We start from the raw sequence: 27,304 nt of genomic DNA, 5'->3' as shown, positions 1-27,304 counted from the left end.
GAAGCTGGCACGCTGACCCCTTCCTCGCCGTCTGCCTCCAGAGCCGCCGGACGCCTGCACTGCCCGGCATCTTCGGCGTCCACAGGGGGCCCCGTGCGAAGGAGAGTCAAGCCTCGCTCTGCACGGAAGGGATGGCCGATCCACTCCGGACAAATTTCAGGGGCCTGTTCCCTACAGCTCCTTAAACGACGTGGGTGGTTTCGCACGGTCAGCGTCTCCCACGCGGAAGGAACGCTGTTACCCCTTAGGTCGCCACCCCCAAAGTAGCCCCGGCCCCGGACTGCTCCCTTAGGGCCTTGGGGGAAGAATGACGGTGCTCTACGTGGTCCTTTCATCAGCTCAGCTGACAGGCTGACCGGAAGCCGTCCAGCGAGCTGTGTCCACGCCCCACTGCATCCCCGATGGACCCTTCTGGGGCCTAATCTCTCCTGACCCGCTTTCAGGTGACACTGTTGCTACTGCAGTTGCATCAGCTGACCGTGGACGCAGTGTTGAGACATATCTGCGTTATGAGTTTGACGTACTGGACTATTTGTCGGGCAACTTTTATCACAAAATCTACTCATTCACAGGCTGACAGGCACAGCTGACTGCGTTGCATGGACAGTCCTTGCCCCTCACCGTCCACAAACTACTGACCTTGGTAGGCAATGGCTGGTCTCTTCAAAATCCTGCTCAAAAGGATTTTGCTCACTGACTAAGGCAGTGTGGTCACAATTCCACTGCTTCCAGAAAGGGAACATAACCACTCAGCTGGCTCCTGGGTAACAGAAGCACGAGAGAGACTATATGGACTTATTTAAACCTTCAGGATCTTTACTTTCTTTCCTAATAGATGTTGCAGGCTGGTCCGACGCTGGACCTCTGCGTGACGGCCTGTCCACAGGAGACCTTGGGCATTAAACTCAATTCTGGTTCCAGTCCCTGGATTCCCTTGTTGGATGGAGGTGGTCCTGGACGTTTGTCCATGCAGGTCACAGGCAGGGATGTAACGGGTCTCTCTAACAAAAATGCCCTCTTCCCTCCTGGGCTGGACGCTTATGGATGAAATGTTTATGGGTGAGGTTGAGAGGCTGATAGGAAGAAATGGGACCTCTGAGTTGCTGTCACTGGCAGGGTAATTTTACGGTAATGCAGGGAGAGCCACAAACAACCCCAACGCCCGGGGAGGGGACGCCTCAGGCCCTGGGAAGTGGCGGAGGGAGAGGCATCACAGATGCTCCGTCTTCCAGAACAATGCCTGTCTCTCCCCCTCAAGGCAGGTGCCCTGTGTGCCCTCCCAGTGCTGCAGATGCCTTATTTAAAATACCTGACTGCTGGAGTTGCCCTCCCTGGACCCCCCTTCTCCATCCTCCCTAATTTACCACGCAGCCTCCAGGAACAGGAAGGCATGGACCAGCTCCTGAAACTCCTGTGTAAACACCTGCTGACATGTCCAGATGCCTTTCCCAGACCCCATTCTTAGCCATCCTCGGAGGTGGATGGATGCCACCAGGACTGTCTTTTGGAAAAACATAGGACATAGGGAACAGGCTTCTTTCCAGCTTTCACTCCAAAAACAAGGAGCAGAGTCAATTATTCCAACTCAGCTGGGACACCTAAGCTCACCCAGCCAGGCTGGAGGGCACATGGGATGCCCTGTCATCCTATGCTCCCTGAACAACGTAGGTCCTGCCTGCAGGTCATGGCAGTTTTAACAACACTTTCTTTCCAGGACACCCTGCACATTACTGGTGATGGACACCAGGCATGAACTCACCTCTGTCTTAAAAAAATGGTGATGTGCTCCCGCTGGGTGGTCTGAGACCATCACCTGCTTTAGGAAATGCCCCTAGCAGATGGTGTAGCCTTCAGATACCTGAGGAGCTCTCTCCACAGGGAAGGGACCCTTGGGCATTCAGTTCCAGGTGACACACCTGACTCATCCCTACGAGCATCTTGCAGGAAGTTCTCTCCCTAACAGGAGGGATCCAATTAGAAAAGCTGATATAAAAACTGTCACTGATCTTAGGTGAGGTGATCAATGACACCATGTTGCTCCTGGAAGGGATTCACTTCAGCTTCAAGACTGACCACTGGATGACATCATTGTCCTAAAAGCCTCCTCGGCCAAGTGAAGTCTACGCAGTCACTAATGCATCCTGCTGTCCCTGGGATAAATCCTCAAGACAAGTGGTGAGACGAAGACGGACACTTGAGGCAAAAGCCACTTGGATTTCTAAGGCAGACCTTGGGGGTTTACGGGGTTTGTGGGGAGGTGAGGCCCGGGGCCCTGGAGAGTGGAGGTGTCAACACTGCAAACAGGCTGGTCTCCCCTTCTGCTTGGATCGCCCTGGGTGTCAGCCTTCATTAAATGCTGCCTGAGACAAACTGACTGGGATTGGCCCCTGCACTGTTGATCGTATGGATACAGTATTTGATGGAGCAAGGTACTTACAGGAGAAGTCTCTGGCCAAGAAGATAGGGAATGAGGGTGGATATGATAAGAGGCAGTTCTGCTAGGTCACACATAGTCTGCATGTCTTCCCGTCAGAGGCAGAGACAGTTTGTTCTGTACGAGGATGTTTGTGTAGCAGTCTTGGAAGAGACTTTCTCCTGAAGTATCTGCTTTTAATTATCTTTAGCTTTCAATGTCGTCAGTGTGCTTTTCCACTGTTTTATGAATTACATTAATCTTGTTGAGATCGTCTTTGTTTGTGTAATGGTATAATAATTTTGGCAAGTAATATGGCTTTTTAATCTGGCTGGATTTTATTTTGATAGTCAATCGTTTCTTCTTACTTTTCTCACCTGGCACATTGTACTTCTTGTATTTGTAGATTCATGCCTTTCAACATTTCTGGAAAAAATTTCAATATCTCTTTTAACATTTTCTTAAAACTACAGGCCAATATCACTGATGAACGTAGATGCAAAAATCCTCAGCAAAATACTGGCAAACGGAATCCAACAGCACATTAAAAGGATCATACATTATGATCAACTGGGGTTTATCCCAAGAATGCAAGGATTCTTCAATATGCACAAATCAATCAGCGTGATACACCATATTAACAAATGAAGGAGAAAAACCATATGATCATCTCAATAGATGCCACCTTATTATTTCTGGCTTCTCTTTCTGTATCTCAGATTAAATTTACTTATCCCTTCTCATTCTGGTCTCTATCACCTATTACCCTTTTTGGATAATTTTTCAGAAATATTTTCTGAAATATATCAGTCATTTTTCTGAAATATATAAATACACAAATATATACACATAAACATTATGTTTATATACTTAACAACTTATTATTTTGTTACATATATTGTTTTTATATGTATATTATCACATGCATATGCATATATTGTAGTTCATTAATTCTCTTCATCTAATGTCTAATGCATCTGTTTAATTTTTAATCATATTTTTAATTGAATAGGTCATATTTGGTTATTTTGCAAATCTAATATTTTCTGAAATTATGTTGGTCTTCCTGTATCTTTCAATACCACGTTAAGTCTGTAAACATTTTACACGTTAAAAACGTTTCATATAGTGGTTGTATGTTGTTTTACCTAATTATTTATGATAGTTTTGATATTTAAGTGTTGAAACCTGTCTGATTTTGTTCTTACATTGTTCCCTCCTTACCTGTTGGCTTCTGTCATTTAGTTTGTTGGTTTATTTATATTAGTGTGTTTCTTCTACTTATAAGATTTATTGGTATGTGAGCAAAGAGTTGGCAGAATACCATCTGGAGAATCCTTAGGAGTCTGGATTCCTGGTACTTTTCTACAGAGAGAACTTATGTTGGGATTTTCAAGTGTCAGGGGTACTGAGTACACAGAATCCCTTAAATTCTATTTATCATTCTGGAGCTTCACCGATCTCTGCTCTGAGGTGGTGAAATCCAAAACCCCAGGTCTGTGAGAGAACACAGGTTCAAAGGGATAAGTACCGCAATAATGGTATTATTACCCAATAATGGTATTATTTCTTTTTTGCCCCCCCAGTTTCTATATTAGAGTTTAATTACCTCCTAGTTTCAGCTGGCTTTTGTTTAATTAGCTTATTTCAGAAGCCATAGCATCCTTAACCTGTTGTCTGTTCACAGAACTGGACCAATTTCCTTGGTGGAGAGCATTGAGGTGGAGCGAGCTAACAGACACTGAAACACACAGTGATCACAGAGAGAAGGCAGGAAATCTATAATTTGCCCATGCGTTCACTGGAAGGGTATGACAGCCACACACTACTGTGTTTATTCCATAATTTACATGATTATAAATCTACACACATATAAGTACATACTATACAGGACACACTTGACTTTTCTTTGTCGAGAAAAATAATTTCTCACTGTATTAACACCATATTCCTATAATAATGTTATCCACATTGCTATTAATAAATCATTAATATGCATAAATACATACCATATTACATTACACTGATTTATTACATATTATTATTTCATATCTTTCGTACTTTTATCTGTAGCCATGTTATTAGCCTTGCTGTTTACCAGCCCTGTGACCTTATGAATATATTTAATATCTTTGTGCTTCAGATTCCTTATCTTTAAATTATTAGTGTTTTTTGTGTCTCCTACTGTTGTCTGAGGAATAATTCATATGAAAATTTCACATTACATTAATGAATACGTGCATTAATATAGTAACTCAGAGCAGCCATCAACACACACTAGGCAGGCACTAAGTATCAGCCTTCTGAGAATCTTTTCTCTGCTGGCACAAGTTGTGATTTAGACAAAAGAGATGCAGACACAGCTTTTCCAAAGGTGCCACCAGCACGCTGGCCCTGAACTTGCTAGAAACTCACGGTTATATCTCAGCGGGAACGCCTTCTACCAGCAGGGTAAGAATGCCTCAGTTAACTTCACACATGGATGCCTCTTTATCTTGCTATAACCTGAGTTTTTAAAGAGCTGGAATATACATGGCTTCTCTAAATCTCTCCTATTGCCTATCGTGATTCTTGCTTCTTGATAAAGTGACGAATAATTGAGGTTACAAAGGACATCACTAGGGTAAAACCCAGGCCTGATAAGTGCATCAATCAGGAGCTCGCTGGCCTGTCCACGCCCAGAACAGCACGGTGGCCACCGTGTGCCTGAAGCTGACCTTGATCCTGGCATCGTTACTTTCCAGCTTCATGGCTGCTCTGTGTCTCCTTTCCCTCATCTAATGATTATGGACCACTAGAGAATCTGTCTTCTAGGGTTGTTTTAAATATTAGGTTAGCACACAAAATATTTAGACCATTACTTGACATCGTTGCTCAATTATTTTAGGAATTCCTGCCTATATGACTTTCACAGCGACAGCTACTACATGCCAACGACTTAGAGAATATGTATATTCAAGCATGCTCTACATATGTAAAGATTTTTAGAAAACCGTCTCCTTAGAAATGCAAACCCTGTGGAATATTTACAAAATACAAGCTCCTTTCATTGAAAAGGCAAAAATTATATTATCTAAGAAAGCACGGAGATTCCACCAGTGAACATATGTGTTGTTCTCCCATTTTTAATAGATAGTAACACAAAATATAGACACTGACCCTGCATGTTCTATTCTATGAGGGCTGCAAAGAACCTGATTAGCATATACAAAACCTGTATGTAACTTCGTACCTAGTGGTAAAATACTGAAAACTTTCTCCTAAATTTGGATTAAGGCAAGGAGGTACAATGAACATTGTACTGAAAGCCTTAACCAGAATAATAAGGCAAAAAAAAGAAAAAATGCATAAAAAGAAGGAAAGGAAGAAATAAGTCTGTGTCTATTCAAAGAGGATGATTAAAAAAAAAAGAGGATGATTATATGCGTAGAAAATCCTGAGACAGCCACAACAAAACACTGCTAGAAATAAGTGAATTTAGCAAGGTGTCAATAAACAGGGTCAGTATAGAAAGATTAGTTATATGACAGTATACTAGCAAATAAACATCACAACTAAATTTACAGTAGCATTAATAAAAATAAGTTAGCAATACATTTAACAAAAAATATTACAGGTCCCTATACCAAAAACTACAAAACTTTTATTAACTTTAGCTAACAAAATGAAGAGATATACCTAGTGTGTGGATTTGAAGATTGTTATCCATCTCCTCAAATTTATCTACAGATTTGACAAAATCTTAATGATTATTCAAGCTGGTTTTTTGTAGAAATTGACAGACCGATTCTAAAATTCATATGGAAATGCAAAGGGCAAGTGCTGAAGCAGCGCCGAAAAGGTGGAATCAAGTCAGACTTGCAGCACTTGAATTCAAAACTTAACATAAAGATACAGGCAAACAGGTTGTACGGCACATCCTAGGGGCAGATGAATAATTCCCCGAGACAAAACAGACACAGAGGGCTTCCCTGGGGGCGCCGTAGTTGAGAGTCCGCCTGCCGATGCAGGGGACACGGGTTCGTGCCCCTGTCTGGGAAGATCCCACATGCCGCGGAGCGGCTGGGCCCGCGAGCCATGGCCACTGGGCCTGCGCATCCGGAGCCTGTGCTCCGCAACGGGAGAGGCCACAGCAGTGAGAGGCCTGCGTACCGCAAAAAAAAAAGACACAGAAAGACTCACACTTTCAGGACCACTTCATTTTTGACAAAGAAACCTAGGCAATCTGATGGGGCAAGAACAACAAATGGATGTTCCCACAACTGGCTACACTGAAGAAGTGATATTCACCCCCTGCCTCTTACCAAACACAAAGACCAATCACCACGTACACACAAACCTAAGAGTTAAAACTTTCAGTCTCCTAAGAAAACACCGAAGATTGTCTTCTACAAGAAGTTATAACCATAGAAAACTGATGATTTAGGCTTCTGTATCATGCAAAAATCTCTAAAAATATAATTCTGAAAAATGGCTCTGAAACCACAGGCTTCAAACCAGTGAGAAACAAGCAACTATAAACTTAAAGGGCATATATATTGCCGTCTTTACTTAGTGATTCAAATAAAAATAGTTATCACATTTATTATGTGTAGTAACTAGAAAAAGATGAAGGGCACTTAATTTTTTAAAAAGTTTTTCTGCTCCAAATTCCTATTTAAAAAAAAAAAAGTGGGGACTTCCCTGGCAATGCAATGGTTAAGAATCCGCCTGCCAATGCAGGAGACATGGGTTCGAGCCCTGGTCTGGGAAGATCCCACATGCCGCGGAGCAACTAAGCCCATGTGCCACAACTACTGAGCCCGCGCACCGCAACTACTGAAGCCCGCGCGCCTAGAGCTCATGCTCCACAATGAGAGAAGCCACTGCAATGAGATGCCCACATACCACAATGAAGAGTAGCCCCCGCTCGCCGCAACTAGAGAAAGCCCATGCGCAGCAACGAAGACACAACACAGCCAAAAAAAAAGATATAAAAGCAAAAATGATTTCGATTTAGACAATGGACACTGGACTTCACTGAGACATTGGGCAAATTACTTCACTTCTGTGCATCAGTGCATCTATAAAAGGGACAACCATGAGTTAACATACCCAAAGCGTTTACAGTATCTGCCCCCAAAAAGAGCTAAATAAATGCTTGATCAGTGTAGACGCACGTATCTCTATGAGACTATGAAGTTCAATGTAGTGAAAAGGTCATGGGTCACCGCACTGCAAGATCAATGCACAGGTTACAGCAGATGCCAGACAAGAGGCAGGCACAGGGCTGGTCCCCATAGCCGAGCCCTGGCATCCGCCCTGGGAGGCACTGGTCCGAGCACTGGGAAGGCCCTCAGAACTCAGTGTCCAGCTGTCACAGCAGCGTGGCCGAACTTCCGTGCCCTGGGGCAAGGCACCCAGGTCCTCGCTAAGCCTCTGTCCAAAGGTGGTCACTGCACAGTCTAGGACCATCGGGGATTTGAGAACAAAAAGAAGCAGAAGATGATAAGGGACTCATAGCACTGCCCACTGCTTCATTTCCACCTAGTAAGGAAAGAGTTTTGGAATAATCACTGAATCTGGCATTTTCTGAGTTGCTGGTAAATGTTGTCAGTCTTGGTGAAGCCGTGGCAAAGAGTGTCCAGTGTGTCATGGAGCAACTGGCAAGGCAGAGTGCAAAACAAGCGGTAAAGACCACGGGTCAAAATGTAGATTCAGATTTTACTGATGGCCGCTACTCCAAAGTGTGTGACAACATATACGTTTCCCAACTTTTCATTTTCCTAAGGAGCTACATTAAACATAATTAAAGAAATTAATAAAATTACAAAACCTCTATAATATCTATGGAGTTCGGTGAAAGACCATTTTAACACACAGTTACTCACACAAAAGTAAGATTATGATTTCAAAAATAAATCAATATATCAATGTAGAAACTAGTGAACACTGTCCTAAACTCATTCAATATATATAACTCAAGAGTCTTGAACAGGTCAGGAAAGCAAGCCTACGTCTCTGTCAAGGCTACGGAAAAGCATAAAATAATCCATGAAGCAAAGTCTTGGGGAAGGAGATGCAGGTGTTTGGGGTACCGAGAGATTAAAGCCTTAACCCTCAAAAATACAGCATCCCAAGCCAGGAGCCAAAAGCCAAGCCAAGTTGAAAAGCAGTTCAAAGAGAAACAGTGCACATCTAATTTCTGACTGTCGATCTTTCAAAATAAAATTAGCTCAAAGTGTTCAGGGGAAGGAAGGCAGGACACGTAAATACCAAATGCTAATAGGAGAACGTGGAAACTTAAAATGGAATTTTCTCAAATTACGACGAAAAGTAAATGCTTCCACTTCAGTGCTAATGTTACTGTTCTATTTTATTAAATACAAGAACAATAACTGTTATATCTAAGAATTCAAAGGCAATAGATTGAAGAGACGCAACAGTGGTTCTCAACCATGCCTACACATAAAAATCACTTGGGGAGCTTTTAAAATTTAGATTCCCAGGGCCTCGTCCCAAACCAATTTAAGTAGCATCTCTGCGGCTGGTGTCGGAACTGCAGAATAAGATGGAGAAGCTTTCTATTTACTTGCCTTTCCTCAACACACACACACACACACACACACACACACACACACACACACACACACACGCAGTTTCCTATACTGACCGGTATTTATTGCAGTAGTTCAGCTCCCAAGCACCGCATGACTAAAAATCAGAGAAAAGTATCAAAAACCACCCAGCACGTTGCGCCTGGGGAGTTCACGTTACAGACACCCGGCTGAGCTCTAGAACATCAGTATTATTTGCTGACTTCTGCTCAGCAGATGTAGCGTACAACCTACACAAGTCAGACACAAACATGCCCTAGTTCTAACATAGATGCTACATTGGAGAACAACTCCTGGTTTCACTGAAGCTGGGCAATACAATGCAAAGACTTTGCCTGAAGGAACAAACAGAGACCTTCATCTTTTGCATCAATTTCAGGAACGATTACCTCTCATACAGCCTTGAACAGACTTATATTTCGATTCTTCTGCTACTGCTGAATTCGGAAGAATTCGGAAAACATGGGTTCTTCTGAAAAGAATGATTAAGCAGACTTCCAAAACAGTCCATCGCTTTTCTTAACGTGAAAAAAATTAGATAACATTACAAAAACACTTTTTATGAAAATCACGAGTCCCAATATTTCTCCAGGTAAATCTATGTTTTCACAGTTATTCATCTGTGCCTTTGTCTTTTCTGTAAACATTTTAAAAACACTCCTCTGAGGACTGCTACACAAGCTGACACATTCAGAGCCTGAAGGCTAATAAAATAATTAGTCAAAATCGGTTCCTTTGTGTAATGAGGGGCACTTTCCAAGATTAAATCCTTGTTATGACCTTTGACTCACGTTTCCTTTGGAGACCTTCTGATAACTGTCTTTCTCACCTCAGCCCCAGCGCCTGGACCTACTGTGCTTTGTAACGACCTCTCCTCCAATTATGTTGTATGGCGGAATATAACTTATAACTTCATCTAGATAAATTGAGCTGAAAAGTAATGAGAAAATATTGTGGGTCTAAAATAGAACATATAGGAACATGGTGTGCAGTAGTAAACCGAACCGAACCGAAAACCCTGTACGTCAATGCAGGGTGTCCAGAATACAGAGGGATGGTAAGAAGACCCGGATGTAGGGTCCCTCACTCTGGACCAGATGGCCTGGCTCTGGCCAGTCGTCATCATATCAGGATCACTCAGCTCCAAGCAAGGAGCTTCCCGGATTGTGCGGAGCTTGGGATTTGGAGCTCTACCTTTACTGAGCGCAAATGCCCACCAGTCCCCAAAAGCTGTTTAAATCTGCCCTGTCAGGGTTTGCCTGGTCTACTGACAAAGCTGAGTGAGGCAAGAGCCAGAAGAAGGGTCCCGTGACTCCTGCACCTGCCTTATTTATTATCTTGTTCGTATGACAAGATAAGCTTCTCCAGACACTGGCCTCTGCAGTCTTTGTTCGCGATGCCCGAAGAGCCTAGGGCAATGCCTGTCTCACAGAAGAAAGGCTGAGGCCTTAATGAGAATTTCAATCCCATGAATTTCTAAAAAGTGTTAGTAAGAAGAGTTTAGCCTGGATTCTTCCTGGGCTGAGATCACTATTTAGTTTGCATTATATTATACAGTTCAGCCTGCTGTCAGTGTAGACACTTAAGATTAGAATTGGTGATCAAAAGTGGAAAAATCACCAACTTAAATGAGAATCAACAGAAATGAGGATTGAAGTTTGGGGTGACTAAAAACTCATATTCATCTGAACCATGTTTTTTATTTTTATGTCTTTCTATACAAACAAGGCACGCATTGAAAATGAGACATATCCAAAGAAATGTTAAATTAACAATTCAAGGATGGATTATTTAGCATAATTCTATTGACAATATCAGTGAGCGTGTAGGATTGTAAGCTGGGGCTTCACAACAGTGGGAAACCCCGAGGAATTGTGAATCCACGTGAATTAGTCTACTTATGGCAGGAGTATTTAGTCCTGAGTGGCAGACTGCGTTTCTCTAAAATCATCAAACAAAGACTCCCACGTGGTCTTAACAGGTAGAAACCTCTTGTGATCGTACCTCTGTGCCCTGTGACAGTACACTGTCAGAGAACGGATCATGGTAAGAGGGTCCTAGAGAGGCAGGTGGCAGCCTAACGCTGGCCCTCTCCAGGGAGGATGACACCCTCCCCGGTGCTAACACACCAGGGCCCACAGCAAGTACATTCCTGAGGCTGAGAAAGACACAGGGCTCCCTGAGGGAGATGCCGGGAATGACCTCAGCCTCTCTCTTGACTCAACCTGTTCAACCATCAACGTCCATCAAGTCAACTTAGGAGTCAAATTTGCTTCCCAAGGAACTCCAGCTACCACGCTGAATACTAGAATCTGCATCCTTTGTTGTGAGTTAATAAATCAGCATAATGCGATCCACATCGTGAGCTGTGGGATGTGAGAATATGAGGTGGGTTCCTTCTCCCTTGCACTGACAGCAGGAATTGCAGCTTGCAAAACAGAGGGTCCCCGAGATCGAGGTAGTGTTGAGAGGATGGGTGACACACTCCTTCCTCCTAGCAATATCTCCACCCCCACATACACCCTGAAAACTCTAGCAAACAGGCACATGGTAGCCTCACCCAGTAAGTACTATGCACGTACCTATTGACTGTATTAAGCTTCCTCGTCCCTGTAGCCCTCTTCTCAATTGTAAACTGCCGGTGCAAGGTGTAGGAAAATATTTTCTGAGAAAAAGTATGGTTCATAAAGTGGTATGCACCAAACACAGTGTTCTGATAGCCAAAAACTTCTGGAATTTACTTTGCTTTAAGCAAAACTAGATATGAACTGAGGTAAGGTTACTTTATAGACTTCATGGATCGTATTTAACTTGAATATACCTATAGTTTCTAAAAGAAATGTTGATCTGTTTAATTACAGGGTAAAGTCCCAGTGGGGACACTACATAATGTGCTATCTTACCTTCTCAAAATACACTTTAGAAAAATCTAAATTCATAAATGCATCTGACGCTGAAGTTTCAGGCCATGAGCCGTATTCCTTCCTATCACATAATCAAAGAAAACTCATCGACGTTCTATTATGTAAAGTTCTTAAAACCTCCTAAATATTTGAACGATATGGGGCATCAAACGAGGTACAGATTAATGTAGCTAGAGACACCGAATCAGAGACGACATCAAATCTGGGCTTCGGTGTCGGCTAAATATGTGAAATGTGCTATTTCTTTCTGAGACTTGTTTTTCTCTTTTGCTGTAAGGAATTTTGGGGGGCTTAAATGAGATAATATAGGAAATAACATAGGAAATAAAATAGTAATGATATTGACGGATTTTAGCTGGGACAGCTGTTGTAACTGTTAACATTACTACATACGTGGTAACGCTTCTGCCCTCTCTCAGAGTATCAAGAAAGGAAACGTTGGTTTTAATATCTGAGGGTTCAGAGTGTTCACAGAATCAATATTTCAAACTTTAAAAATTCTGTATAGGAGAAACAAATGTACAAATGTTTGAATCATATTCCCAACTAGTGATATTAATCACATTATTTTAAAAGTTAAAGTATTTGGATGACCACACTGGAGAACTAACAGTTTTAATCACTTACTAATGACTATGTACATACATATATGAATATGTATATGTTTTATAATAAATGACTATCGTTGTCTTACCTGAGAAGAGTAGGTATGTCCATCTGAACCACAGACGGGGCTGGTAGACACCCCAGAGCACTGCTGGCAGGCGGATGTCGGGGGACCCCTCCACTGCTTCTGCCCAACTCCTGCATCTTTCATACTGTTGAAAAAATAAAACAAGCATACTTAGTGCATTTATTTAAAAAATAAATTTATATTAGCATCATGCCTTTTCTCCACTGTCATTCCAACTCTTCAAGATAAATTAGAATCAGTAAATTGTATCCTCATTTCCAATGTATTAATCTATACAGCGTTCTTTATAAACTTTTGTTTCATAATCAAGGTTTTCCTATAATAAAATAAGAATATATTCCTTAAAAAGATTCCGCTGGTTACATATAGACTACAGTTATACTTCATCACATGGATTCTCTGGTTTTAATTTGTGGTTGTGAAATGTGTTTTTAACAGCCCCCCAAACAACTCACGTGTCTGGAACCTTCCCAAGGGCCCCCCCAGAATTCTACTAGAAATAGAATTAGAAAGCAGACACCTAATTCACCAGGCGTCCCAGAGGCACATGAAAATAAGAGCAGCTTACTTTAGAGAAAATAGCAATAAGAAACACTTTTCCAGCAAAGACCAGTATTTAGAGAGCCCAATTAGCAGGTTCGGTGAGAGCCAATCTTCTCTTTCTTGTATGGAAAGAACTCAAAATACATCCATCTGGCTTTGATCTGGAATAAAGTGGGAAAACCCATTCTCTTCCGCTACCTACTTCTAAATTACCCGTTTCTCCACTTTGATTAAACTCCTTCTGCTTGGCCTATTTGTGTGAACAGTTCACACAGAAATGGGCAAAGGCCTTAAAAGTAGGAATAAAAACAACAGAGAATCTCTACACAAGCATTTCGTAGTTAGAAGTCCTCCAGTAAATCAGCACTCGGTCTTGTTCATTAAAACTGCTCATGGAGAGTAATTTGATGTCTCTATCAAGATGAGAAACGAGGTTTTACTGGAAACATTTGCTGCCCTTTGGCTTTTCTTTTTTTTTTTTCACGAATAAATCAAATCTACAAAAAAGTAACCCCAAAAGACAACTAAGACGTGTAGCGTTAATCCTCATTATAGGGAAAGAAGTTCGGACTAATGTACTTTAAATTGTGATAACATTTGAGTGGGCTTTGGGAAAAGGTTTATCACCTTCTCTTACCCTCTCATCCCTCTCCCCCGGCCGCTTCCCCCTCAAAAAGAAGCCCATGATAGCTCCAAACACATTTTCTTCATTTAAATTTTGTAAATTCTGACAAATGACCACTTTAAAATCTTGTCTGGCCACAGATATAACCTCATAAGAGACACAGAAGGGAAAATAACCGTGCTGCTATTACTGATTAAAAGATTGGCACATGGGCTTCCCTGGTGGCGCAGTGGTTGAGAGTCCGTCTGCCGATGCAGGGGACATGGGTTCGTGCCCCGGTCTGGGAAGATCCCACATGCCACGGAGTGGCTGGGCCCGTGAGCCATGGCCACTGGGCCTGTGCATCCGGAGCCTGTGCTCCGCAATGGGAGAGGCCACAACAGTGAGAGGCCCGTGTACCGCAAAAATATAATAATAATAAAATAAAATAAAATATAAAAAAGACCTACTGAATGGGAGAGGATATTTGCAAACTATATACCCAATAAGGGGTTAAAGTCCAAAATATATGAAGAACTCATACAACTCAACACAAAAATGAAAGAAAGGAAGGAAGGAAGGAAGGAAGGAAGGAAGGAAGGAAGGAAGGAAGGGAGGAAAGGAAGGAAGGAAGGAAGAAGTGACCTGATTAAAAAACAAGCAGAGGATCTGAATATAAATTTTTCCAAAGGAGACATACAAATGGCCAACAGGCACATGAAAAGATGCTCAACATCACTAATTGTCAGTTGTACCGCAAAAATATAATAATAATAAAATAAAATAAAATATAAAAAAGACCTACTGAATGGGAGAGGATATTTGCAAACTATATACCCAATAAGGGGTTAAAGTCCAAAATATATGAAGAACTCATACAACTGAACACAAAAATGAAAGAAAGGAAGAAAGATGGAAGGAAGGAAGGAAGGAAGGAAGGAAGGGAGGAAAGGAAGGAAGGAAGAAGTGACCTGATTAAAAAACAAGCAGAGGATCTGAATATAAATTTTTCCAAAGGAGACATACAAATGGCCAACAGGCACATGAAAAGATGCTCAACATCACTAATTGTCAGGGAAGTGCAAATCAAAACTACAATGAGATAGCACCTCACACCTGTCAGAATGGCCATCATCGAAAAGAACGCAAATTAACAAATGTTGGTAAGGATATGGAGAAAAGGGAGCCCTTGTGCACTGTTGTGGGATTGTAAACTGGTATAGAAAGTATGGAAAACAGAATGGCGTTTCCTCAAAAAACTAAAAATAGAACTACCATAGGATCCAGCAATTCCATTTCTGAGAATTTTTCTGGAGAAAACAAAAACACTAATTTGAACAGATACACACACCCCTATGTCGACTGTAGCATTATTGACAATGGCCAAGGTATGGAAACAACCTAAGTGTCCATCAACAGATGAATGGATAAAGAAGATGTGGTCCATATGTACGATGGAATATTATTCAGCCAAAAAAAATGAATGAAGTTTTGCTACTTGCAACAACATGGATTACCCTGGAAGGCATTATGCTAAGTGAAATAACTCAGAGAGAGAAGGACAAATACTGTATGATCTCACTTACATGTGGAATGTAGAAAACAAATGAACAAACATAACAAAACGTAAGCAGAGTCATAGATGCACAGAACAAATAGGTGGCCGCCAGAAGGGAGGGGGTTGGAGGGAGGAAAGAAATAGATGAAGGAGATTAAGGGGTAGAAACTTCCAGGTAAAAAATAAATGTCATGGCGATGTAAATGTATAGCAGAGGGGATATAGTCAATAATATTGCAGTTGGAGGAGGTCGAAGATAGGATTTGGGATTAAGAGGTACAAACTACTATGTATAAAATAAATAAGCTATAAAAATACACATAACTATAAAAATAAATAATATGTAAAATAATATATAATATAAAAGTAATATAAGCACAGGGAATATAGTCAATATTTTATAATAATTTGAAATGGAGTATAATCTATAAAATATTGAATCAATATTGTACACTTGAAATTAATATAATATTGTAAGTCAAGTATACTTCAATAAAAAATAATAATAAGATTGTAACACCTTTGTATGGTGACATAGGGTACTTGACTAGTCATGGTGACCACTCTGTAATGTATAAAAATACAGAATTACTATGTTGGTCCCCTGAAACTAACACAATATTGTCAGTCAATTATACCTCAGTAAAAAAATAGGTTTGGCGAAAGCATCGCTAAGTATATTACTCTGAATACTCTAAGTGCAAAAGATCTTTAACCTCTGAGAGGAAATCTAATTTTTTGATATATCAAAGACTATTTGCAGTTACTTATTTTGAATTATTATCAGATTGGGTAATATAGTTTTCTCCCATTATTGATGCATAAAAACTCAAACTGGCTGCAAAACCCTGAAATTTTAAAAAATTACTCTTCCAACTGCAACCCTGCTACAATCAGACTCTTCAAATAATACCTTTTTAAAAATTCATTGTTTATTCAATTTTGAAAGGTTACCTTCCATTTACAGTTATTACAAAATATTGGCTCTATTCCCCGTGCTGTACATACTTCCTTGAGCCCATCTTAAACCCGACAGTTTGTACCTCTCCCTTCCCCACCCCTATATTGCCTTTTAAGAGAACTGTTAAGTATATATTTCAATTTGAAGATTAAAGTTAAACATTTATTTATCCACCTTATAATGACGTCCTACATGCCCATGATCCTTCTCCTTAAAGAGCAAATAACTGTATATTTGAACCCAGGGAATTGAAGCCATTAAATGATAAGTTATAATACACAAAGTCAAGTTTTTTTCTCAAAATCTTTTTTTCTTTAATATTCCCCCATTCAAGGTGCTAAGTTTCATACCAATATACCTGTTATGTCTCTAACGGCTGGAAAGTTAGGCTCACAGAGAAGTGTTTATCTACGGCTTGTGTTCCGGCACACGGCTCCCCCACAGCAGCTGGGTTGCATCCCCTCTCCCTGAGCTGTCTTCCGGTCCTGACTCACCCTGCACGTGGGTCTCCAGCATCACTTTCCAGACTCAGTCACACTTGGAAGCTCATTAGCCTCTGACTTTCCTAATAAATCCCACGGGCATTCCTTCCACTTCTGCTGACTCAGTTTCAGTCTATCTGGTTTTCTGTTTCCTTAACCACGTCGTGCATTTTGACAATACAATTTGAACACGATTTCCACGTTTTAGGATCTACCTTGATTTTAGAAAGTGCGTAAATAACGTTACCAAAATGGTCAGCTGAAAAAAGCTCATTCCATTTTGATCTGAATTGCACTTTTGACCGTGTCATCAATGCATCCTGGCAAGTCAGCAGCCTCCCTGGGTCTTGACTTCTTCATGGATACAATTTGAAGCTTCATCTCTATGGATCATTTGCTCTAGGTCATTCCGCAGTCTATAAATCTTTAATAAAATTACTTATGTGAAGACACACAGCAAAAATCAGCAGCATAGACAGTGAGTACCGGACACGCATTGTGGTTTTTGACCTTGGCTTGCGTTACTGAGCGACACAAATACCTCATCATGGCTTGAAGGCTGATGTTCCATAGGGCGAGATTGCTTGAGATATCTGAATCATAGACAAGTTAGAGTGATGTCTGTATAATATATTCCGACAAGTAAATATGTTTTATTAAGCAGTGAGCATACTCACAATTATTGAAGACATCAGTAAATAACTTCAAAACAGACATCACTATCAATGACCCTCATAATCTATTTCTCAATCTGAGCTCCAATGGATTGAATGAGTAATAAAGCTTCGAAATGTAGAAAACGTAGATGATGTTGAATTCAGACTCTAGGGTTCCGGGTCTCTGACGTTTCCATGTATTTAATTCCCAACAGTATTTTAATTAGTAAAGACCTCTTCACTTAAACTATGGTAAAAGTATATTCAACTGTAAAGGATCTCCGTTATGTAAGATAAAGAGAGCCACTGTAGCTGTTATGGGCTAGAAATGTCCTCACGTCTATTTTCAGCAAAACACAGGCCAACAGACTGGGAATTCATGATCTTAACGTACGATAAATCTTAACATACCTAATTAATAAGTATGTATAAGAGAGTTACTGATTGCTTTCAAGCCAATAAAATGTTACCATAAAGCAAAATTTCAGGAACTGAGTCAAATGTTTACACAAACGTAAGGTTAGATTTTCACGTGTTTTGATAGCCTTTCACATGCCAGACACACATATTACAATTCTATTATTGTAGCAATCTCATGCAATGTGCATTATTCTTTAAATTCTGAAGCTAGGAAGAGGGAGGTTGAGAGAGCTTCATTATCTTCTCGAGTCTGTACTGCTTGTCTTTGGCCACTGTGGATGTCACGTGTTCTCCTTTTCATCTTGAAACTGATTTTGAAACTTGCCATAAATGTACATACAAAATTTTAAATGTCATGGAAGACCACACTCCCACAGTTCATAAATTTCTAGATCAGTTTCACTTAATAGGTAAAAAATGACAGCATAGCTCAAATTTTACTTAAAAAAAGATCTACCACCAGTAAGTGCTATCTGGAGAGTACATCTGGCCAATTAAACCTGAAAATTATCTAGAGTGTAATAAATAATACAACATCATATATGTGATTCTGATTCAGGGAACCAGTACGAAGATTAATTAACTAATATATAAACTGGCTCTATTTAATTTGTGTTGACATGCATGTTTGCATGTCAGATATGAGCATATGAGAATATTTGCTCACTATACTTCCTGTATTTAAAATAAGATTTAGAAAATGCTTCATTTTTCCAATTATTAATGTTCACAAGTAAAGCAAGCTTTTAACCATTAACTGTGTCCTTAATTTAACCTTCAGCAGTTCTACAGCAAAGCAGGAACTAAGATTTGAGTTCATGAAAATGTGTGATTCTTAAAGATCAAGGAGACTCTATATTTGGAAAACCGTCTTGACATTTTTAAAATAACAGTGACAGATATGCAGCTTAAAAAGGGAAAAATATTCCACCTAAAAGAAAATGACTAATAACACAGCACTTATCAAAACACATGGGAACAGACTGATCATTCAAGATGTATTTTATATATCAAAAATACGTCTTGGGCTTCCCTGGTGGCGCAGTGGTTGAGAAGCTGCCTGCCAATGCAGGGGACACGGGTTCGAGCCCTGGTCTGGGAGGATCCCACGTGCTGCTGGGCAGCTGGGCCCATGAGCCACAACTACTGAGCCTGCGCTCCGCAACAAGAGAGGCCGTGACGGTGAGAGGCCCGCGCGCTGCGATGAAGAGTGGCCCCCGCTTGCCACAACCAAAGAAAGCCCTTGCACAGAAACGAAGACTCAACCCAGCCATAAATAAATAAATAAAACCCAAAATACTTAAAAAAAAAAAAAAAGTCTTGATTATGAAAAATTCTCTTGATTTTTGTTTGTTTTTCTGAATGTAAGAAATATTCTTAGCAACTGTTGGATAAATAGACCTGACAGCTTTGGCAAAAGCCTTAACGATTAAATGACGCATTTTGTTTAAAACAATTATTAAAGATCATCCGAAGTTCAGGGACGGAAAACAGAGCTTTTCCTCCCTGTGCTGCCTTCACAGGGGTCACCTGTACTGGCCTCCTCCATACTGCTTCGCTGGAAAAGCAAAGTTACAGAAACAAGAAAAAAGAAAGAAGCTCCATGATTTGCTCGAGTCTGATTTACAGGCTGAGAGAAAGGTTAGAAGTTCAAAACCTCCACGATGCACTAACTCTTACAGCATTTTCAAGTTAACGAGTTAGTAAAATTTAAAAGAAGCCTAAGTTTTTGACTCCATAGTATTTCTCTCTCTACCAGACCGTGTTTAATCCCTGTCCTGAAAGCATCTTCTCAGCACATGTCGACTGATGCTGGCGCAGTCAGGGGTAGAGTCACAGCTACTGGACAAGGAAATGTTCTTCAAGAAACACTCTCTCAATAATTTCTACCATCTAAAGGGTTGTCAGAAAGGTCTTTAAAAACAGTTCCATTATTTTAATTCATAATATGTTATTACGTATGGTTACAGTTACTGACCACGTTCTAGGAACGGAACGAGACCTCGTCCAACCTGCACCTGGCGTAACCAATAACTTGTCATCTTCTAACCTAGAAAGAGTACCCATGCATCCTTCTAAATACTGCTTCTTTTGTAGCCGAGCAGGACCCTACGGGGTCTTCCCAGAATAGCCTCCCACCCATGTCCTCCACCTGCCTTCTGTCTGTAGAAAAACCTTAGTCAAAGAATACATTTAATCAGAGAAGTGAGAAAATGCAGAAAGGAAAACAAGCAAGCGAGACAAAATAAGAATAGTTCAGCCACTGAACAAACCCAAGGACCTTTAGTTCCTCCTCCAGGGCTGTAGATAATATTCTGAGCCACGTCCTTCCAGCTGTTTTGCAGATACTGAAGCCCCCACCAGGTGGGAGAAGTTAACTGCACGCTGCCCACAAGCACGTAGACCCCAGACCAGCCAGAAGCAGAAGGTTGATGCTGCTGATTCCCGATGACCTCACCACAAGCCAATCAGAAGAGGGTGGAGAGTGTCCACCAGCTGACCACGCCCTGCTCCTTGAACACTGTAAGACCCATCACTACCTCCTCCAGGGCGGGTCACACAGTCTTGAGGGCATTAGCCAGCCCACTGCGGCCCCCTCTGCCTGGCGAAGCAGTAAAGCTATTATTTTCTAGTTCACCCAAAACTCTGTCTTCGCGTTTCTATTCGGCACCAGCGAACAGAGGTCGAGTTTCGGCAACAACTTTACACATTTATTTAGTCATGAATACACCCTACAATGTGTCCAGGTACTATTTTACAATCTGGAGGTTCCAGACTGTAGAGTCGCTGAACTCAGGGAGCTCAGAATTCTTCTGGAGACACAGAGACAAGCGTAGCGTGGGGTGCAGCTCTCTCGTAGCCCAGGAAGTAACAAGGAGTGTGGGGTTTATCTGAGCAACCTGTCCTTGTCTCTGAGGTCCCAACTCCGATGTCGTTTCTCTTGTAAAATGCTTTCTGACTCCACCACCGGCTCCCTTTGTAACTTACACCTTTATTTAGTTATCACTTCTAGTCTAACAGCCATGGGCCTGGTCATCTTTCTCGGTTTACCAGCCTACCCTCATGGGCACCTACTTCTGAGCCTCCGTCTCGTACCCGCGGCCTCCGCTGAGCCATCAGAAGCATCCCTGTGCCTGATACACACCCACTCCTCCCCTCCTTCTGCTATTTCTCCCGGCTCTGAGCGTGGGAGATGACAGAGCCACTTAAAGCAAGAGCCTGCATTTTGTGGCCCCCAAACACTTCTTGTCTCTGTGAAGCCCCCATTCGCAAGCGAGCGGAAAGCAGCTGGGCATCAAGAGACGGTGTGTAATGTGTATGCATACGGCTGATTCCCTTTGTTGTGCAATGCAAACTAAGATGGTATTGTGAAGCAATTACACTCCAATAAAGATCTATTTAAAAAAAAAAGAGAGAGAGAGACGTGTGTGTGTGTGTGTGTGTGTGTGTGTGTGAGAACTGGACGGAACCACAGCATCCACTCCAGAGAGTCAACACCCCAAACATTCTCACCTACAGCCCATTTACTCAATCATATTCCTGACTTCCTTTTGGTTAGATCATGCTTCCAGAACTAGCTTTCAAAACTGAGGAATGTGTTTCTGTCCTAGGTTTGCTGTAACAAATGACCAAAACCTTTCCGGTTTAAATCTACAGAAGTTGCCCTTCTCACAGGGATGGAGGTCAAAAAATCAGAAGTCCAAGATCACCTTCACTGGGTGCTGGCGGGGCCGCGCTGGGGGTGACAGGTAGGTCCCAGGTGATGATCTGTCCCTTGCCCTTCCTGTCTCCTGGTGTCCTTGGCACTCCCCGGCTGCTGGCCCAGCTCTCTCCGCGTCTCCCGCTCTGTGTGGCCCTGTCAGCACTCCCTCTGTCTCTGTTATAAAGAGAAATCGTGCTCCTTCTTAGCAGCCCCTCTCTAATCCAGGACAACCTCCTTCTCAGACCTTCAATGTAACCGCATCTTTGGCCCTACCAGGTAACACTCACGGACAGCAGGGCTCAGGGTGTGGACAGATCTTCCGGGCTGATGCTCAGCCCTGCTAGAGGGAGGGTACTTGGCAAAAGAGAGGCTTAACGTCTCACAACCAAGTCACTTCAGTTCTGAAGCCCTGGTTCGGAGGGATGTCTCAGCGATGGTGGATCCTGCCCTGTGCTTACACTAACGGTGCCCTAGCCGGTAGAGGATGGACGAAGGGTCCCTGGCCACACCTGGGGACCAGAGCAGCTCAGTGCTTCCCAGCCAGCGTGCTGTAAACCCACCTCATGTCTCCCTGAGTCACGGCATCGTTTTATTTCTTCACTCTACTGGTTCTTAAGGAAACTGCATGAGTGCCAGAGCTGTGAAGAGTAGAAAACAACCAAGTCCCCATTGTCCTGGTCAAACGATAAAAACAGGTCACCTCAACAAGGCCCATCTGACCCCCAGTGTGACTGGGAGAAGAACAGAGGATGAAGACAGTGGGGTTCTTCTTTTTGTTCTTTCGCACTTAGGAGTAGCGATCCTTGGGGGATGCTGAGAGGGAGCAGGGGTGACAGACTGAGTGTCACGGGTGGGAGAAGATAGACTCACCCAGGTCCAGGCCACCACGTTACACCAGAGTGCTGAACACTGGCTCCGCTCTCACTGAGAGCTGGTTGTCTCTTCCCAACTTTGCTGGTCGATCTTTCCCAAGACTTTCCGTCCCTCTCCACGAACACCTGTTCACCACAACTCAGTGTTCTTTCCCCAGCAAGTTTCCCTGAGCCCGGCACATAGTAGGTGCTCAATAAATAGCACTGAATGGATAAAAGGAGTGAGGACGGGAGGGAGACCAGGGATCCCTGGCTAAGCACTGGGGGTGGCTCCTATGTTCTTATCTTAGCTCTATGTCCACTTACAAAGTAGAAATTCTATAGCATTACTTTAATACTGAATAAGCTTTTTATAAATAATTGTTAAGTCCTTGTTAAAAGTCATTATAACTTGCCATATAAAAGGCCAGGCAACTGGAATAGGATAAAATAATAAAATGGGCTCTGAATTCAAACAACAGTCTTATATTTCCCAACAATTATTTTATGCTACGTCACAAAGGAACGTGGCAAATTTCTACACAGTTTCCTTCAATAGGTTCAGTTCCTCAAGGACTCTCGTCAGCCTCGTGTTTTAGCATCTTTAACCCACCCTTCATCACTCATCCAGGAAGCAAGTGTCAGGAAACGAACAACGTGCTCCCCACGACTGTGCAGGGAACAGTGATTTCCACATGGAAATAACTCTTTAGCTCCTGTAAAAACACTGCTCATTTGCTGCCATTTTTTCTTTCTCACCTGACTTTTTAGAGTAAAATCCATTTGTTCTACAGTCTCATGCTAATTTCCTTTGAAAATACTCCGCCATACTCTCTTGCCCCTGTGACAGGGTTTTTCTGACCACTGGGGGTTACAGACATACAGGAGACAAGAGCCCCCTGCAGCCCAAACTCCTCACAGCACTGCCTGCAGCGCGTAAAAAGATGGCTAGCGGGCTTCCCTGGTGGTGCAGTGGTTGAGAGTCCGCCTGCCGATGCAGGGGACGCGGGTTCGTGCCCCGGTCCGGGAAGATCCCACATGCCGCGGAGCGGCTGGGCCCGTGAGCCATGGCCGCTGAGCCTGCGCGTCCGGAGCCTGTGCTCCGCGACGGGAGAGGCCACAACAGTGAGAGGCCCGCGTACCGCTAGTGACCTATCATGTTTACTGTTATTTTACTGACCAAAGCTGGGGAATGGGATTGCTGGGCTGAATAAAACGTTCCTGAGTCCCTGGGGTGGACTCTCAAGGCTGAGTAAAGGGCTGGAAGGTTCTCTTCTGGGATTTGGCCCCTGTCTTCCTATATTGAGGGGATGCTGAAAGGGGTAACTGAACCCAAAGCAGGTCTGCCCTAGACTTGAGATCAAAGAATGTCTGTGCTCTCCCTTGGTGTTTCTTATTGGAAGCTTTGTTTGCTCTTTGTTTTTTTGTGTGTTTATTTTGTTTACATTGCTTTGATAAAATCCGAGCTTGGATTACTTAGGATTTGGAATGTAAGTAAGTAAAGAAACCCTTCAGCTTCTTTTGATCCTATTGATATGTTATGCAGACATCCCAGGTTAGGTGAAGAAGTGTTCCGTGGGTTATAGCAGGAAGACTGGCATGCACTGGGGTTTCATGCTGAAGCTCCAGTGTGGGCTAAGTATTAATTTATGTACATATTTCTTCTTTGCACATGTGTCCTTCGGTGAAAATTCGGGGTAATCTGGGCTCCTTTAATCACTTCCCAACAACAGGCTAAATATAACCTTTGGTAAGCCTGCCCCACAAATTTCACTGGACGTACGTACAGATCTGTGTCCGTGTACCACCGTGACACTTGTGGACACAGGAACTCTAGAAGCACGTTTACAGAAAGAGTCTAGTCCCTGAATCAACAGAAGGAGGAGACCCCTTCTGACCAGGACCCCCCTTCTTGATTTAATACGTGGAAAATAAATTACTTTTTATTGTGCTACACCACTGAGATTTGGGGATAAATCTGCTATAACATAGTATTAGTATAAATAATATATGTACTTAAAGCAATCTAGGCATATTAATATCTAAATTACATGTCATTTTAATGCAAACCATAAATGAAATGGTAGAAAGCAATTCCTAGCCTTTCTGATTTCAAATCAGACATCAATTCAACCACTGCAAATAAAATTTATTTTAAAAAAATGTATTACCTTCTTTAAGTTCCCCAAGCTTAGAACCTCAATCTTGGACTCGAAAGTATGAAGATATAAAAAAAGAAGAAACAAAATTCTCAAAAAACATACATTGAAGTCAGTGTCATGTTTGTGAATTTCTTTTTCTTTCTTTTTTTTTTTTGCGGTACGCAGGCCTCTCACTGCTGTGGCCTCTCCCGTTGCGGAGCACAGGCTCCGGACACGCAGGCTCAGCGGCCATGGCTCACGGGCCCAGCCGCTCCGCGGCATGTGGGATCTTCCTAGACCGGGGCACGAACCCGTGTCCCCTGCATTGGCAGGCGGACTCTCAACCACTGCGCCACCAGGGAAGCCCTTAATATGCAATTTGAAAGCGTTCCAAGATGCATTCTATTTTAAGATAACTAATGGAAATCACATAAAGGCATTAAACTTAATTTTTTTACAACTCACTTTAAGTAGGCAAATATGTCTATGTCCTACCGAGTTATCAAATAACGTTCTTCCTCTCGAAATTATACACATAAATTTACACAACCACCTGAGTGGATCTGTAGATGTCGTTTTTTTCAGAGCTCTAGGAATTTTTTAGGAATTTGTTGTTGAATAGCATCTCTATCATTGTCATCAAGAGAAAATAAATTATGATATCATAATGCTTTGGTGAAGCTAATTTGTCCAAACCCTTAGATTAGCATGCAGATGTCGAGTTGCTGCTGAAGCTTTACTAAGTATAGAACATAAGGAGAAATTAAAATGCAGTTGTGAATTATTCATTGAGTTTTATGTTCAGTAACCATGAGAGCCTGCGGGGTCTTTGATTCTGCCAGCAACTCACAGCCACCTCTGCAGAACTTCTGCTTTCTCAAGGAGATGAGGAAAATTATACATCTTTTGACAGAAAATTGTCACCTTTGGCATTTGCTTCAGGCTATGTTCTCCAGATGCCATTTGAAATAATTTCCTGGAGAGGATTGAGCTCTGTCTTCTCTGATGACCTATTTGAACTTACTTTTCAGACTTCTGTCTCTGACAGAATTTTTAAATGTCTTCATCTTAATGCAGTACAATGGCTGGTGAGCGAGATTTCAACTTCTGCCCTTTCCTTAGGGCCCCTGGACCCACCCCTATGCGGGATCCTTGCACTCCTGTTTGATAGGACTCATAATTTTAGTTTGATTCATTAAGAAATTATATAATTATTTAAAGCAATTTTTAATTGTGTTACCCATAACGTTTTGGAAAAATGATGCAAATATTTCATTATGCAAACTCACTATGTATAAGCCTTGACAGAGATAATCCCACAAGGTCTGAGGCACTCATGGTCAACAGGGGGGAAACGTCCCAGGGAGGAGATAAGATCCTTACATCATGAAATGACTTGGTGACAGTGACCTGAAGTTCTCTGTACTCACATGGTCATATTTATATCCAATACAGAGGTCTCAACTGCAAATTCCAATGAACACATCTTGTTAGCAGCAGTTGAATGACCCTGTACTATTGACTTAAAGATATATGTTAATTCATTGATGAAAACAGCATAGCACTGTTGTAGTGGCTAATGAAAACATCTTTTTCTTTATAATTTGTCTTCCTTTTCCTCTATTGTCAATTTCAAGTCATTTAGCATTTTTCTCCTTGTGTGGAAAACTGCAAAAAATAATTCCAAAATCAATATTTAAAGAGGGATAAGCAAACTTAGGTGTAAAGGAACAAAAGCTAAGCAACAATTACGTTACCTTCTACATGAGGTTTATATGCTATCGAAGAGTAGAATTTGCCACTTATATAAACGATTCACTGATCCTAATAATGTTTTCTTAAAAATCCTGACCAATCTTTCATTAAATTAAAAAAGAATGTTAGTTTTATGTTTCGAACACTTATATATGCAGGGTTGTTCTGCTCTAAAGTGATGGGTTGGTACCCGGAGAGCACCAGCTCAGCGGTAATGTCCTAACCCTTCCCAATTCAGGAGTTAGCATCTCACTAGCTTCTCATGCATGTTCTGCAACTTCACTGCATTCCCAGAGATGTCAAAGTGCTCAGGACTTGAGGGCTGTGGATCTTTTCCTTCCTAATTGTGTCCACACTGTAGGTGCACAGAGACTGTTGACCCAATACCATTAAATCATTCCTGATTTTTTAATTTGAGTTGGGATCAGAAATCTTCCATAGAATATTTCAATAAGATCAATGGAAGGGGCAAATATATTTTACCAGTCTATCCTTACAGTTAGGATATGAATCCTGGTAAGATCTTCCTTCAGAAATCTGCCATTTCTATATATTAGTTTCGTCATAAAATCAAGAACCTCTCCTTTCAAATATCTGCTTAGTTTTTGAGTGCTCTTAGTATGTGTTGCTTAATTTAAATACAATAGCAATGTCAAGGAGTGTTCTGCCTATGGTCACTTCTAGTTTTATGGTTTCAGGTCTTACATTTAGGTGTTTAATCCATTTTGAGTTTATTTTTGCATATGGTGTGAGGAAATGTTCTAATTTCATTCTTTTACATGTAGCTGTCCAGTTTTCCCAGCATCACTTGTTGAAGAGACTGTCTTTTCTCCAGTGTATAGTCTTGCCTCCTTCGCTGTAGATTAACTGACCATAGGTCTGTGGGTTTATTCCTGGGCTCTCTAATTTGTTCCATTGATCTGTGTGTCTGTTTTTGTGGCAGTACCAGGCTGTTTTGATTACTGTAGCTTTGTAGTATAGGCTGAAGTCAGGGAGAGTAATA

At 41.8% G+C, this 27,304-nt stretch overlaps 1 protein-coding gene across 1 annotated transcript in view; it reads right to left on the bottom strand.

Moving 5' to 3' along the window:
- SPOCK3 (SPARC (osteonectin), cwcv and kazal like domains proteoglycan 3) overlaps positions 1 to 27,304 on the bottom strand; it is a 264,404-nt gene that overhangs the window by 142,710 nt on the left and 94,390 nt on the right. The window contains exon 3 of the mRNA XM_024744113.1: positions 12,628 to 12,751. Within this exon, the coding sequence (XP_024599881.1) occupies positions 12,628 to 12,750 (123 nt within the window). The 5' untranslated portion in view covers position 12,751. The remainder of the gene's footprint in view (positions 1 to 12,627; positions 12,752 to 27,304) is intronic.

Source organism: Neophocaena asiaeorientalis, unplaced genomic scaffold (assembly GCF_003031525.2).
Source record: "Neophocaena asiaeorientalis asiaeorientalis breed wild unplaced genomic scaffold, Neophocaena_asiaeorientalis_V1.1 scaffold115, whole genome shotgun sequence".
NCBI lineage: Eukaryota > Metazoa > Chordata > Mammalia > Artiodactyla > Phocoenidae > Neophocaena > Neophocaena asiaeorientalis.
This window is presented reverse-complemented; position numbering and strand designations above follow the sequence as displayed.